The sequence below is a fragment of the Zootoca vivipara genome, chromosome 14, assembly GCF_963506605.1.
Source record: "Zootoca vivipara chromosome 14, rZooViv1.1, whole genome shotgun sequence".
Classification (NCBI taxonomy): domain Eukaryota; kingdom Metazoa; phylum Chordata; class Lepidosauria; order Squamata; family Lacertidae; genus Zootoca; species Zootoca vivipara.
The window spans coordinates 45,407,799-45,424,307 of NC_083289.1; the positions used below are offsets into that span (position 1 = coordinate 45,407,799).

A 16,509-nucleotide genomic window follows, 5' to 3' on the forward strand; every position below is an offset into this window, starting at 1 on the left:
AATTGTGGTTTCTAATTCATAATCGGAAGGCTTTCCAATATCTAAGCACTAATTTAAAAAGACAGTGTGCCATTAGGCCTTATGAGTACAGTGGGAAACTTGGGAAATGATATGGAGATTGTTTCTGTTGATCAGAAGACATACTATTGGAAGGGGGGGGAGCAGCAGGAAATAGGATCTCTGCACAGATCCGAGTTCCTTATCACCATCAGTTCCCTATCCCTTTGCTCTTTGGCATTTATTGCCTCCAAGCATGCAGTTTGGTTAGCTTAGCTTAGAAGAGCAGTCAGCTAGAACTGCAGCTGAATGGTTCCATTTGAGACATGGAAGCTTTGAGAGGTTATCGAGAGAACAATTGCATGCTCAGAGAGCCATGGTCTTTCAAAACGTTTTGCAATTGCCATTGCCTGCATTGTCATGGAGGCTAAGGCTATCGATGTCTATCAGCCACAATGACTGTGTTCTACCTCCACGGCTGGAGGGAGGCTGCCTCTGAATACCAGTTACTGTGGAACACAAGTGCAGAGTTGGGGCTTCCCAAGGGCAACTGGCTGGCCACTGTGAGAACAGGATGCGGGACTAGATGGGCCATTTGCCTGATCCACCAGCCTTTTCTTATGTTTTTATTAACAATGTTTTGCCAGGGTTCCAGACCTGGTGAAGTTGCTGCTCGGTGGAGCAGCTTGTGTTGCATTTAGGTTCAAATGGTTGCCTGATAAGCTATAGTGGAAGCTGGCACAAGGGCAGTGAAGGCTTCTGGATCTGATGAGACAATCAGAAGGCTGGTGACGGCTGATTTGTCCATGCTGCTTACAATTTGCTGTTTCTCCCCTGCTCTCTCTCCAAAGTGCTACAATACACAGTAGAGCTGGGGGTGCCTTGCTATAACTATTTGCTCCATATGCATTGTCAGTCAAAAACTGTTGCAGAATGCCCTAGAACAGCAGGTTAGAATTCCTTGCATTTATCTTTATGTCTGCAAGTGTTGAGTCACTTTGCACAAACGTTGAATAAAACTGCCGTTTGGGAGTAGGATGAAAAAGCCACAGAGTGAGTGAAATGTGTTCTGTTACAGTTTAAAGAGTCTTTTGAGTTGCCTTATCTGGTTTTCCCCAATTAATGTACAGTGGTGCCTCGCTAGACGAATTTAATTCATTCTGCGAGTCACTTCGTATAGCGAAAAATTGGTTTTGCGAAGCGGCTCCCATAGGAACGCATTGAAGTGCGGTTCCCCATAGGGTGCCTTGCAAGACAGGGGGAAAAATTCCGTCTTGCGAGGCACCCTATGGGACGAAAAAAATTCATCTTGCGAAGCACGCCATAGGAAACTTCATCTTGTGAGTCTCCATTGAAATCGCAAAACGCTTTCGTTTTGCGAGTTTTTCATCTTGTGAGACATTCGTCTAGCGAGGTACCACCATATTCTTGGCTGGTAATGGCCCGTTCCTTTTGCCATAATTGAAAGGCCTAAGTACAATACTACTATGCATTATGGTTCATGTTCAGCTCCTTCTGCCTGCCCTCTCCACCTTCTTGAGTCAGGCTGTGAGGAGTAGCGGTGCTACATTTGAGAGGCAAGCAGGAATGTAGGCCTGACTCTGGATTCAGCCAGATCTTGATGCCCCCGTACTCCTGTTCAGGCAAGGCAGAAAGAACATCTGTTCATGCCACAGTGTTGACTACCCACATTTCAGGCAGTAATTGCTGCATTTCACATTCATTGTTAAAACTTCTACCTCAGACCTTTCAGCTCTTAAATCAACCTTTGCCAGCCTGGTGCCCTCGGACTACAACTCCCATCAGCTCCAGCTGTGCTGGCTGGGGCAAACAGTAGGCCAAAACATCTGGAAGGCACCTGGTTGGCAAAGGCTTGCCTTAAATGCTCACTCTTAGCCTTGACCAGCTCTAGGTCTGTCTTTATTAGGTTAGGAATTGCAATTTTAACTTTTCAAACTTTTAACACAGAATTTGGTTTCTTTTCTTTTTAATGCCAGCTTTGGGCCCATTGAATACAAAGGCCCGATGAATGCTGTTTACATTGAAAAATTTGTCCGCCGAGTGATGACTCCCCTGCTTTACATCTCATCGCGATCGAAACTTCAGCAGTTTCTCTCCAATTATGAGGTAACTTGCCTCTGCTCTTTGATCTAGCCATTGATGACTCCTGGAAGGTTTGCTTTTCTTTCAAGGATGATCTTGCTTCTGGTTACAAAGAATGGACTCTTTCTGGTTTTCTTTCTGGTTACTGGGAACCAGTATTCTCTGCCAACCGTATTTTTGACATGCTGGTTCATGTGCTTCCTGTTTGGCTGATCCCTGGGTGAAATTCTGAAGATGATTGGCGGTGACTGCAGCAGGGTTAAGAAGTCTCATCTGCAGTATGTGTGTTTCTGTCTGGTTGTGCTAGCATGTTGTCAGAGAGGACCCATAACTTTAGAACTGTTCATTCCAAAGATATCAAATGAATTTCATCAACTGATTAATTTTTTTGGGGGGGTGGGACACAATCATTTTGAAGGGGGGAAGCATTATTTTCTTTGATGTTAGGTGGTCACATGTATGCTTGTTTTGCAGCATCTGGTCATCTTAAAATAAGCCTTCCCTTCTCCAAAGTGAGAGCAGAGGGGGAAGGCCTCTTCTGATATGGTGCCTCATACCTGCAGCTTTCATAGACATTTTCAAAATAGATTTAAAAATAGTTACCCAGTTAACCAGGATGTAGTTATTATTATTGGTCAAATCTGCCTTAGTCAATTAATCAATTAAGTCAATTAATCTGAGTAACGGACCTTTGGTCCTCCAGATGTTGTTGGGCTACAGCTGCTGTCATTGCCAACCGGGGCTGAGTTGGAGTCTGACAACACCTGGAAGCCCAAGGCCACCCCTGATCTATCTCCCTGGTCAATTCATAGCTACAGCTCTAATGTTGATGCTTTCTTCTCTGTCTTGTCAGGTGTGGGGAGGGGTGTCGAACCTTCAGTGAGTGTATCAAAAGGTTCTGCTTTCCTTTCTGATAGCCCCAGGAAAGCCTTTCCCTATAGGAGCACAGCCTTGTCTAAAAGCATTTTTGGCCCAATAGAATTGAGGCCTGATGGGTCAGCTCCTTGGCTCTTGGCTTCCTGCACCCCGCCTTTTCAGGGATCGGGGTGTGAACAGCCATGCAGGCTCAGGCCTTTCTATAAGCATAGGGAGGGATAGATCCATAGTGTCCCAGAGGACAGAATGGGAAGCAGGACTAGAGATGGGGCTGGTGCATCAGAGGGAGGAAGAGCAGAGAACTACAGGAAGCTCAAGGAGTCCCTTGTTAGAGCAAACCTTCTCTCTGCTTCACAGGGCCTCAGTAGGTGCAGTAGTCTTTACTTATCTCTGTCCCTGTCTGTGATTCCAGCTTTGCCTATTCCCCAAAGCCTTTTCAGTGTCTGAAAAGCACAGAACTCTGTGTGACTTCATTTGGGCATACCAGCTGAAGTTGCACACAAATTACTAGTCCATAGACCTTTTTTAATGTCAATTTTGAAAAATGAGCTGGTTTAAGATTGATGCCCCTACACAGATGGCCCAAGATATCTGCGCAGAGTTCCACGTCACTTTGAAATCCAAGTCACTGTTTTCAAGTTTGCCCATGATAATGTTGTTGGACATAAAGTTTAGACTACAGCCACAAGGGGGAACCAGCAGGAAATATTTAAAGGCCTCTGTGTTGATCTTGGATCACAGCGAGTATTAAAGCCTTTCCCACCAGCAAATAATTGGGAACTAGTAAAGCTCATTCCTGTGTCTTTTCATTCCCATTTTATCCCTCTGATCCTAGTCTCTAACTCGGGTTAAAAATATGTAAACATCCTATACATGTTTAAACAGACAAAACTGGTGCCACCTTTTTGGAAAGTGGCTTCAGCATGGAATCTCCTGTTGGTTGTGTCACCTGGTGGTTTCTTATCACCTGAGCAGGATTTGTGTTGCTTTGAGTACCTGTACTTTGTCCTGGAGCATGTGATAATAATATTTGTTTGCCTTTGGAGCAGATTCCAACACTGTGCATATGCAACCAGCTTGCTTGGCTTGCAGTAGGAAGGGGGACTACAGGCTTTCAGTGCTGACTGTGTGTTTTCATGAGCCGCAGAACTGCTCTGTTCTTAGAAACTTTTGTGGCTTTACTTTCTGGTTTGAAGTTTCTTTCCTTGCCTGTTCTGAGTGCTTTGAATCTCAACATACATGCGGCACTGTTCTTTATCCTTTTGCAGATTGAACGTCTGCATTCTTTTTGAAATACCATTCTTAGGCTGCATTCAAATACAAAGCCAAGCCGTAAGCCACATGTAGTGAATGAGTCTGCTTCCAAGCACCTCCTCCTTTCCTCCTTCTTTCTTCCAGTAGGGAGTCAAGCCACAGAGTGTCTGGCTGAGCGTTGTGTCCAAACCAGCAAACACACCACAGTTGGGAAGTCAAGAAAAAAACTTTGGCTTTCAGATTGTGGCTGTCTGGAGAGAAACAGACAACAAGTGCCAGTTCAGTCACTCTTAGCCAGTTGATCCGTAGTTGTTTCCCTGCTGGAGGAAGAGAGGAGCAAAACAGGAGCAGTCAGGTTGTGTGCTCTGGCATGCATCTCACACACAGATTAAACTCTGGTTTCAGGCAGCTGGACAAGGCTTCAGTTTGTAAGCCACCCTGGGAAGTGTTTTGCTTGGAAGGTGGGGTTACAAATCTATTAAGGAAATGTGATTTATGAACATGGGAAAGTACCATATACCAGATCACACCAATGATCAATCTAGATCAGTGTTGTCTTCAGTGACTGGCAGGGACTCTCTACCATCTCAGTTAGTTCCATTGACCAGTTCTACCTGGAAATTCCAGGAGTTGAAGTTGGGAGCTGTGGTATGCAGTGTGGTATGCAGTTTTCCTGCTGACCTATGGCCTTTCTCCTTGAAGTGGTGCAATAATAATAATAATAATAATAATAATAATAATAATAATAATAATTATTATGTATACCCCGCCCATCTGGCTGGGTTTCCCCAGCCACTCTGGGCTACTTCCAACAGAATATTAAAAATACAATAAAACATCAAACATTAAAAATTTCCATAAACAGGGCTGCCTTCAGATATCTTATAAAAGTCAGCTACAGTGGTACCTCGTTTTGAGTCCACTTCCGGGTTTGCCACTCACGCATGCACAGAAGCGCTAAATCGCACTTCGTGCATGTGCAGAAGCGGAAACCACTCCGCATGCGTGTGCAGAGTGGCACTTCGTCATGCGTCCTTTTCATCTAGCATCCGGGGCTCCGGAACGGATCCCAGACGCAAAACAAGGTACAACTGTAGTTGCTTATTTCCTTGACATCAGATGGGAGGGCGTTCCACAGGGCGGGTACCACCACCAAGAAGGCCATCTGCCTGGTTCCCTGTAACCTCACTTTTCGCAATGATTGAACTGCCAGAAGGTCCTCGGAGCTGGACCTCAGTGTCCAGGTTGAACGATGGAGGTGGAGACGCTTTTTCAGGTATACTGGACCGAGGCCATTTAGGGCTTTAAAGGTCAGCGCCAACACTTTGAATTGTGTTCAGAAACTTACTGGGAGCAAAACCCAGTGAAGGCTCAAAGGTGTGATACCATTGAGTGAAATCGGGTGGAATTTAGGTATTATCTTAGAAGTTGGGGTGGGATCCAGCTGAGATGAAGTTCTGTCTGTGTGTGCCATTGTTGGTGTTGGTCAGAATTCCCCCCCCCCCCAACAACTTTTTGAATGTACCTGGAGTTTGCAGCTACTCTGATGAGAACAGCCCTCTGTGTCTCCATCTGGGAATATGTGCTCAATGGGAAATGTTAACAATCCTTCCAAACTACAGGACTGCTTTGGCAGTGGGGGAGCAATGCCCAAGGATTAAATATTTACATAATTAAACCAAAGTCCATTGTGCTGTTGTTTCCCGTAATGGCAAATAAATGCAGCACCTCTCATGTGTTCTCTTGTATTTTTGTTTCGTTTTTGCAGCCAGGAGTTTTGGGATATTTCGAGTTCAACGCTTCGCCCCAACCACCTGGTTATCTGACATTCTTCACTTCAGCACTGCATTCATTAAATAAAGGTAAACTCATTACCCATATAAACCACTGTTTAATGTTACATTTGATTTAATGTCACCATGCCTAATTTGTGGTTGGGAATGATGGGATGACATTGGTTTTCTTTCCATTGTCTACAGAAAGCATTTGACTTTATATTTAGCACTGTTTTCAAAACAATCATCACCATCACATTTATTAATCCCATACCCAATGTTATCAGGCCGATTTTGACAGGCTGCAGAGCCCTCGCCATGATAAAACTTCCTGAGCAGGAGCATGTTGAAAATGTATTTTGTCTTCTTGCACACAATGGACTAAATATATCACAAGACATCTCGGTGGGGGCTCTCAGCCAGGAACGCTGACAAAATTTCCTGTCACATTTTGTTCTCTGTCGAAAGCCAGCAGGCTTCAGTAGCAAAACATGGCAGTTAAAAAGAACGGTTGCCCACGTCATTTAGGCACCTGAGGTGGAAAATCTAAAGGGTGTCCTCTCCTCCGCTAATTAACATGGGGCAGAGTCCCCTGAGGGAAGTTCTCTTGTGAAAGCCCCTTTGAAATGGTGCAGTTCTTGCATGGCTCCTGTTCATTTCAGTCTGGATAGTGGGGAGGTTTTCAGGCTGCATGGATGATACACGATCTGTAACGGCACCAGCAACTTTACTGCATGAAGCAGCAACCTTCCTGGTGGAGCCACCTCTTCTAAAATGTGCTGTAAAAGCAAAACGTGGAACTGAAGAGAGAGAGTGGGAAGATTTGGACTGGGTTTGTTCATTGTTGTCTGTGCTACTACACTCTCCTTGCGCATCAGCAGTTTCTCAAAAACGAGCCACGCAACGCACCCCGCTGTGAATATAAGAACATCAGTAGATTCCTGCGGGATCAGATCAAGGGCTTATCTAGTCAAGCATCCTGTTTCCCACGGTTGTTAACCAGATGCCTCTGGGAAGCCCACAAGCAGGGCCTGAGCGCTACAGCCCTCTCCTGCTCTTGATTGATTTATTTTTATTTTATTTATTGAATTCATATATATCGCCCTTCCTCAGAAGATCTCGTGGTGGTTCGCAAGATAAAAATACAGGATGGAGCGCTTGAGGTTTACAGCACTGGACACATGGGCACAAGATGCAAATCTTCATCTCAAGGCTTCTCTTTCTGCAACGGAGAGAGTTTAGCAACTGATGTGGAGGAGTTGAACTGCTGTTCCAAAGGAGACGTCTTTTTGTTGTTTCCATGACAACAGGAACAGCCACCTTGCATCCTCCTGAGAAGAGGGCAGGATTGCAAAAAAAAAAAAAAAATTCGGCTGGTGGCTTATTTTGGGGAAATAGCGTTCTTTATATATATACTCCCAATTAGCTCAGTTAGACCTTGGCAGGAATTGTTTGGTGCCAGGTAAAAGTGTACACTGTGGTGAAACTACAAGGATGGGGGAGAACTGAAATCAGTATTGAGCGCCGTTTGCCAAGCCTACTGCATTAGATGAAACATTCTAGTAATGGAAGAACTATCTCACTAATAAAGTACGTATTGATCGTACTGCCTGGAGTAGATTTGCCAGCTGACCATATTACTACTAATTCCACCCAGCTCTTGGCCTTTTATTCTCATCTCTCCACTTATAAACACCGTATTTTCCGTGTATAAGACAATGTTTTTGTGGGGGGAAAATAAGGCAAAAATTGGGGGTTGTCTTATACACGAATAGTGAATGCAGAGTGGGGACAGGGCCGGCTCTAAGGGAAGGCTGGGTGGCGCAGGGCCGCCAGGGTGGCGCTGCGCTGCGCCCGTCCACCAGCTGCAGCGAGAAACGGGGGGGGGGGGCGCCAGAGCCATCTCTGCACCACGGTGCCAGGGCGCCCGACATTATTAAGATGGCCCTGAGTGGGGACAGGCGATTGGTGGCAGCAGCGAGCAGGAGATTGGCTGCGGCGATTGGGCGGGTAATTGGTGGCTGCGGCAAGGCTTTCTTTCGATTGGCTGTGGCCGCGGCAATTGGGCTAGTGATGCGCGGCTGTGGCGAGGCATGCGGGCAATCAGCTGTGGTTTGGATGGGTGGGTGGGCTGTTGGCGGCAGCGAGTGAGCAGACGATTGGCAACTGCAGTAAGGTGTGTGATTGGCAGTGGCTGCGGCGAGTGATGGGCGGGTGAGCGATTGGCCGTGGTGACCCCCTCCCCCTAGGCTAAACAACTTAATTTCTTAATTTTGGGTTTTAAAAAACTAGGGGGGGGTGTCTTATACATGGAAAAATACTGTAACTGCCTTATACGTCGAAGAATTGTGGGGCAGGAAAGTTCCTGAAAACCATGGGGCCTGGTGGCTTTCAGCTGTTTTACTCATGCATGTTACCTGTTTGCTGCTTTGTGCATCAAAAAGATCCACTGAGGAACTGGGATTGGGCTAAACCTATCTGCTGAGTTGTGCGTTGTGGAAAACCCAGGTCCACTGCCCTGTAATGTGTGAAATGGCCTTTCAGTTTATACCATTCCTCAAAATTCTGCTCCTTGCAGCCATGTCCTTTGGCTTTGAACGATGTAGCTGCAGGATTCCTAAGCATACATACTAGAAACTGGTCCTGTGGAATGGAGGTCCTGCCCAGATGGAGACTAAGCCCGTCCCAGTCTATACCACTTTGGGGATGTTTTCAGGAGACAGCCACACATCAATATGACGGGAAGTCTGGTCCTAAACGCTCTTCACTTGCAAGCAAGCCCTTCTGAATTCAATGCTTGCTCTGTGCATTCGCATGGACTACGAAAGTCCATTGCACACGCAAAGGAAGAAGTTTGCAGGTTGCTTTTATGCCTCGCCCTCTCTCCTGCCGAAGACCAGTTGCGGGCAGGGCATGCCCTCCATGTCCAGGCACAAAGCATTAAAAATCCTGCCATCTTGGTGCTCTGAAATCTTAAAGTTCTCCAGTGGTAGTGGAGGAGCCTTTTAGGAAAGGAAGCGCTTTCCCAACCTCATCCAGATTCTGAAAGGGCAATTTGCTTTTTAAATGACAATCTGGGGCATCCAAACCTTTTGTCCTGGCCCTCTGCCCTCCTACTCAGTGCTGAAATGTATGTTCTGAGTGCAGAGCAGAGGTCGCGCTTGCAACATGCTGTTTCCGTGGTTTTGTATCCTGTCAACAAGTTGCTTTATCTGCGTTTGCTGTTTATCTTGGCCCCAGTTCGGCTTGGTTTCTTTTGCCATTTCTTTGGCCAACAAACAAACTAAAACCCAATGAACTCCTTTATGCAGTCTTATTACTACTAGTATTTCTGTCCTAAGGAGGGTGAAATCAAGCTGCATACTACATTTCCCTTCCCCCCCTTCCTTATGCATTCTCCTTTTTTATCTTTGTGGCAAAGAGTTGGGAGAGAAGGGTCCACTGTCTTAAGCCAGTTCTTCACAAATATTATGTTAAAAAATGTACATACAACACTTGATTATTTAACTCTTGATGACTTGCAAAGAAAAGGGTAGAACTGGCTTCGCTGAAAAGCTGAAGGATGGAAAGGCGCTGTCCATCTTGGAGCTTTAAGTGGGGGTTCATCCATTTTTATTTTTATTTCTGCAAACACAGGGGCAAGACATTTGCTCTTGAAAAGGAGAGCATTAAAGAAGGATGCATCAGATACTGTGCCGAAAGCCCCAGCCCACCAAATCGTACCTGGTGGCAGTAGCCTTGGGTTTGACTCCTGCCTTGACCTGTGTGCTAAGAGATGGAGCCCATGCCTGCAGCTCTCCAAAGCAGCTGTGCCAAATTGCCTTGAAAGAAAGAAGAGTCATTAATATAGGGTTGTGGCGCACTTAAAATAAACTCTAAATTAGATATTTTGGACAAGTGAGGAACTGAATTCCTTTAATCTAAGGAACTGGCCTCAAATAACTCTGCATTTCCTAGGGCTGCATCCTGACTCAACATGCAACAGAGTTAGGGGAACACTTGCTTCCTGGGTAATCAGATTCTCTAGATAATAGCCATGATGACTGTGTTCCACTATCTGAGGTGGTAATGCCTCTGAATATCAGTTGCTGGGAATCACAGGTGGGGAGAGGGCTCCTGTGCTCAGGTCCTGCTTTCAGGCTTACCACAGGCATCTGTTTGACCACTGTAAGAACAGGATGCTAGACTAGATGGGCCATTGCCATGGTCCAGTAGGCGCTTCTTAGATTCTTACATTGTTTAGGGGGTCTTCAATGCTGCAGGGTGGAGTAGTGAATATTCAGAACCCAATGAATGCATAGCTTTCTCCATGCCTTTCCTTCAGCCAGAAATAGCACGTCTCCAGGGGTGGTAGTGGCTAGTATCTGTAGCATCAAGACGGACCCTTCCTCTGATCTAGCAAGGCTCTTCTGACTTTGAAAGCATCAAAGGGGGAGCCTTTGCTCAGGCGCAAAGACCCAGGCTTGATTTGGAAACATTTACAGCCAGCCAAGCCAGAGGCAGCCCACAAGACTGCCAGGCTGGCTTGGTGGCAGGCTGGAACCTGGGCAGATAAGACAACCTGTGGGGCCTTCTCTCAGTGGCTGGCCACAAGGGGCAGCAGAATGCCAATCGAGAGACACCTGGTTGCCTTTGGTAGATGGATTGATGCCTCGCTGCCAATATGCTCTTCTTTGGGGGAAACTCCCCAGATCAGTTGGCCATGCTTGTTCCTTGGTAGCAAAGCAGATCCGTAGGCAGCTGTCTCTGCTCAGATTCCTCAGGTGCAGACTTTTCCCAAAGTGATGTCACCAGCACCCTTGAGTGCGTGTAAGAGTGTGCATCCTTCCTTCCGCACCCCTCCCCCCCCAGGTAATCTTCTGGAAAGCAAATAACTGCTTATTCGATTCCTCCTTTGTTGCCAAAACTCTCTCTGATTGCTTCATTAATTATAGAGTCCCACACTGGTTAGGGAGAGTGAAATGTGAGCCTGCCAGCTTTGTAATGTGTGCTTGTAGCAGGTTAAAGCCTCTTGCTCTTGGCAGGTTAAGCAACCGTCGTAAGCATATACAGAAGCATTGCTGGCTGCAGTAGGGCTTCTAAATTTCAAACAAGACAGGATTCCTGGGGGTTTCCCAGGTGTCTGCATGCACAGTTTAGTTTGCTTCCTATAGTCCTCATCTCACCCTCCCCCCCACTGTAGGAATGATTTTCAGAGGAGAGTAAGGAGGACATGAGACAGTTCCAAACAATTATGATTTCAAAACCACCCTGCTGCTTTCTTTTCTTTTGTTTTTTTTAAATGCAAATTGAGATTCTCAGAATGTAGGGCCCATTTCCATGCTGGAAAGTGAGTCTCTCTGTGCGTAGGCTAGTGTGGACCAAATACAGCTCTGAATTTGTTTCCCATACTCTGTGCATTAGTATAGAGACAACTGAAACCACAAGTCATTCCCAACTTCTTCCTCCTTGTAGTTCCCTGCCCTGTAGCAGGCTTCTGGAACACCACCTCAATTTCAGGTGCATCTTCCCTTTGTACAGAATTGAAGCCAGGTGTTCCCCTGTCATCTGAACTATTGTCTCCCTCCAACAGGCACATATTTCCACATGTGGTGGGAGTGCCCCAAAATCCAACTATTCTGGACAACAACCATACAGGAAATAAGTAAAATAACCAAGCAAACATTAGAAATGACCCCAGAATTGGCCTTACTAAACATTTTCCAAGACAATAGTACCCAAGTACACTACAAAGAACTCATAACCTACTTACTCTCAGCAACCAGAAGCACCATAACCAGACACTAGAAAGACCTGTCAGGAGTAAGCATGGACCAATGGTACCAAATAGTATGGGAAACAGCCCTACTAGAAAAAGTAACCAATAAGCTGAAACTGACACGGGGACAAATAGAAGAAGACGACTTCACCCCGGTATGGCTCCCCTTTATCACATACAACAAGACAATGACAAAAATCCACCAACAGCATACAAATCAATATAGCTAAACTGATCCAAAACACCCACCCACCCCACTCACACACAAAACAAAGACCACTACAGCCAACCACAAATGAACAACCATACCCTAGGCCAACCCCAACCTCTCTCGCCACCAAAGGAACACAAGGGAACAACAGAACCTGCACAAGCGACGCTGACAACCCCCCCCATATATTAAGTAAAATAGAAACATCGTCACCTGACCCCCCCATCTACTTCTATCCCCCTCTTTCTTCCCAATGTCTCAACAAATGAAACAGATTTGTAAAAATGTTACGAAAGACATTGCATATAATAATAATAATAAAGCTCTCCTGATCAGCTTCGCAAGACTCTTAGCAAAACCATTCTTGCCAACTTCTTATTAAGTGCAACCCATCTTTTGCCATCTCTTGGTCTCCTCTAGGAAGTAGAGACCCAGGTTGGTTTTGCCTACTGACCACCTTGCAGTTTGTGGTTCCTTGTAGCCCAGCCCTGACAGCCCAACCAAGAAGGAGGATCCATGACACTTGTGGGGCACAGCCCCATTTCTGCTTAAATGTTTGATTGCAGGCCTGTAAAGAATGTGAATGGATAGAGTCTTGCCCTCTCTGGGACTGAGTGCAACAGATAATTAGGCACATTTCATGCTGAGTTTGCAGCTCTGTGAGGCCCATTTTATGCACATGGAAAAATCCTCAACATCACCTGGAGCAGCGCTCTTTGAAAGATGCTCACTGGCGGCAGAAAATGTGGTTGTAATGCATGATCTAACTTGTAGCCATTTGGAATTTCTAAAGGCTGCTGGTTTTTGTTTAAAGCGGAGATGTGTTTGTGCTCTCCTCCGCACCCCAAGCTTTAAAGTGACCTGAATTATTATTTTTTTGCACGTTGAGGAATATGAAAGGATTTCTTGTGGGGGTGGGTGGGACTGCTTCATAAGAAAGGCGGTTGCTGTGGGGCAGGCTTCCGTTTATTGTCTGGCTTGATGTGGAATTGCTGCGATGTTTCATCAGCCACATGGTGAAAAACATTAAAAGGCTTGCGTTCCCCCCACTCCCCTGAGCCAAGGAGCATCTAATTGCTTAGAAAGCTTCTATCGTTTAAAGTCCAGCAGCCTCCTTTTAAAAGGAGCTGACCGCCAAAATTACCCACCAAGAAAACCCTGGAGATTACAGACCAGGGATCCTTTTTCAACCTGGGCAATCTTCCGAGGGCCACATGCCAGGGAAAGGCGGGGCCAGAGGCAAAAGTTGGTGGAGCAATTGATGTAAATGTTCCCTTTGTACAGCAGGCTTGTTTCTATACACTCATATCTTAAGGGGTTCAAGGGCGCTTTCCAGGCAGGCAAAAGTATTTGGTGAGAGAGGAGAGGAAGAGCATTGGGGAATGAATGCGATGCTCTTAAGCAAGGGTCAGCAAACTTTTTCAGCAGGGGGCCGGTCCACTGTCCCTCAGACCTTGTGGGGGGCCGAACTATATTTTGGAGGAAAAAAATGGAACGAATTCCTATGCCCTACAAATAACCCAGAGGTGCATTTTAAATAAAAGCACACATTCTGCTCATGTAAAAACACCAGGCAGGCCCCAACAAATAACCCAGAGATGCATTTTAAATAAAAGGCCACATTCTACTCATGTAAAAACATGCTGATTCCCGGACCATCCGCAGGCCGGATTTAGAAGGCGATTGGGCCGGATCTGGCCCCCAGGCCTTCGTTTGCCTACCCATGCTCTTAAGCATCATTTTGTTTGAGGGCAATTGCTCACGCATCGATTTCTAAATGATGGGCCAGGGCAGAGCTCTGGGTGACAGGGACCAATTTGGTGGCACGTGGAAAGGGACTGGGTTCCGCTTGCTTTTCTTTACAGCCTCTGGAACAGCAGAGCTGGTGGGCTGCTTGCCATATTGGCACCTTTTAATTTCGCCCACAATATTTCCCCTCGTTGAAACTCATTGAGCGCATGACTCATTGGAAACAAGATCACCACCACAAAGGACACTGCCATGCACGTGGTGGAGAGAGCCTTTGTCTTAAACCGCATGCGTCAGTCCCTCCTGTTAACACCTTATTTTTATAAATTCTGAGGAGGGCTTTACTCTTCAATGTTGTCACAGACCCCTTTCCCTTCCCTCAGATCCCGGATGTGAAGAACGAAGGAGGAAAACTCCAACTCTGGGAGGTTCCCACCCCTCTTAATGCCTAAAGCAGTGTTTCCCAACCTTGTGCCTCCAGCTGTTTTCGGACTACAATTCCCATCATTCCTGACCACTGGTCTTGCTAGCTAGGGATAATGGGAGTCGTAGCCTCAAAACATCTGGAGGCACAAGGTTGGGAAACACTGGCCTAAAGAATCCAAAAGTGCTGATCCAACTCTCCTCTCTTGTTTTCTCATATTGAGGATCTTTTATTTCATTATTTTGTGTGTATTGCAGTGTGTTTTTCAGCCGAAATCCTGTTGTATAATCGTTCTTTTTCTTAAAACGCAAGTTGAGGTACAATTTCAACCCTGAAGCATTATGCCCACAGGTGGAAAGTGCGGATTAATAAAAGGATATTGCTTGTATTTCCTGTGTAAAACGGCAGGGAAGCTGAGCTGTGTGTGTACACTTGTTTGTTTTTCAGAGCCTTCTCTTCCAGCAGCATGCCTTGGCACGGCTTCTGGAGAAAGGAGGCTGTGTAGTTATGGCAGCTGGGCCTGTTTCCTTTCTTTCCTCAAGGCTTGTAACATGTGCTTTCAGATTACCTTGGAACGATCCACTTCGGAGTGATCACAGACAAGCTGATCGCGAAGGAAGTCCCACTGACCAGCTCAGGCAGCGTCTACTTGCACAGACATGTGAACGCTTCTCTTGTGAGTAGTGCATTTTCACGTTTGCACACCTGCGTCGCCTGCAGCGGGACTGGGGAGCCTATTTTAGCCCACAGTTACTAGTGTGCAACCTTCTGGGGGCCACATTCTAATGGTGGGCGGGGCCAGCTGCAAAAGTGAGGGGAGCTGTGGATGTAACTCTTACCTTTGTACACCAGGCTCCATTCTAGCCAAGCAAAAGTTAGAAGAATCTATGTCTAAAATGCAGCAGCAGGATTACTGGCCAGGACTTCCTTTAGCTCTCATATACTGTAGTTTTCGCTCCATAAGACGCACTTCCCCCCTCTTAAAAAGTAAAGATAAATGTCTGTGCGTCTTATGGTGCGAGTGTGTGGTCGATCACTGGGTCCCTTTCTGGCCCCGCCCACTTGCCCAGGCCCCCATTGCTGAATGTTCTGCAGGTGGAGGCTGTTTGTTGCCCCAGCGACATGTGACTGGCTTATTAGATTATCTGTTTGGAAACTGCAGAAACGGCTCCCCTTCCTTTCCTAAAGAAGCTGCAGAACTGTGAGTTAAACCCCATAAAAACAGGATTTTTCCCTTTGCAAAGTAAGCTCAACAACTTTGAGCTGATCCTCAAAAAAGGGGCTTTTCCCCTTTGCAAAAGAAGCTGCACAACAGTGAGCTGATTCCTAAAAAAATGGGGTTTCCCCCTTTGCAAAAGAAGCTGCACAACAGTGAGCTGATCTCCAAAAAAACTGGCCTTTCCTCCTCTAAAAAAACTAGGTGCGTCTTATGGTCTTATGGAGCAAAAAATACGGTAACCCCTGTTTTAAAACAGCTGCACTGGTTGCCAGTTCGTTTCCGGGCCCAATTTAAGGTGCTCACATTAGTGTTTAAAGCCCTAAATAACTCAGCCCCCAAATTCCTGAACAACTGCCTCCCTCCCTACAGATCCTCTCAGGTGCAAAGATGGCAGAGGGGTCCCTCTTGCTTGTTCCACAGCCTTCAGAAGCTTGGAGGGTGGAACCTTGGGAGAGGACCTTCTCTGTGTTGGCCCCTAAGTTGTGGAACTGTCTTGCCACAGAGGTACGCCTGGCTCCTTCCTTAGACAGCTCCTGGCAAATGCTGAGGACCCAGTCCTTTACTCTGGCTTTTGACATCTGAAATGTATATTTTTCAGACCCACCTTATTTCTGTAAAAAAATAATTTCAGATCTTTTTTTATTGAGTTTTACAGTGCAAATTTAAATTCAAACATTAAACATGTTTAATCATCATTTAGATTTCCCTGAATCCTTCAACTCCCCTCTGCCATTGAAAATGGTTACTATTATCAATCTTTTTCAACTGCTTCACTTCCCCCCTCTATTTTTAAAAATAATTCGTTTTTACCATAGTTTTTAGTACATTACAAGCATTATTCAAATTCTGCCAAAGTTTTTAGTTGTTTACAGTGTTCTCTTAAATACATTGTAAAAATTTTCCCATAACTTCTTAAAGTTCTTCTCTTCCTGGTTTCTGATTTTCCCGGTCAATTTCGCCATTTTGGCGTAGTTTATTTCTGTAATTTTAACATGTTTATTTTAATTGTTGTAAGGGTGAAAGGCATGTTGTTGTTGTTGTTGTTGTTGTTGTTGTTGTTAACAATGGTGATGATGCGCGTGCACACACATATCTCCATCCTACATTCAGGCAAGTAAGAGACATTATCAGCATTCAAGAATC

At 45.7% G+C, this 16,509-nt stretch overlaps 1 protein-coding gene across 2 annotated transcripts in view; it reads left to right on the forward strand.

Moving 5' to 3' along the window:
- Window positions 1–16,509, forward strand: part of TXNDC11 (thioredoxin domain containing 11) — a 41,700-nt gene that overhangs the window by 5,944 nt on the left and 19,247 nt on the right. The window contains exons 4-6 of one of the 2 annotated variants that reach the window (XM_035130815.2): window positions 1,995–2,124; window positions 5,999–6,092; window positions 14,711–14,823. In XM_035130815.2, coding sequence (XP_034986706.2) covers window positions 1,995–2,124; window positions 5,999–6,092; window positions 14,711–14,823 — 337 coding nt within the window. The remainder of the gene's footprint in view (window positions 1–1,994; window positions 2,125–5,998; window positions 6,093–14,710; window positions 14,824–16,509) is intronic. The other variant, XM_035130816.2, reaches the window with a different exon arrangement.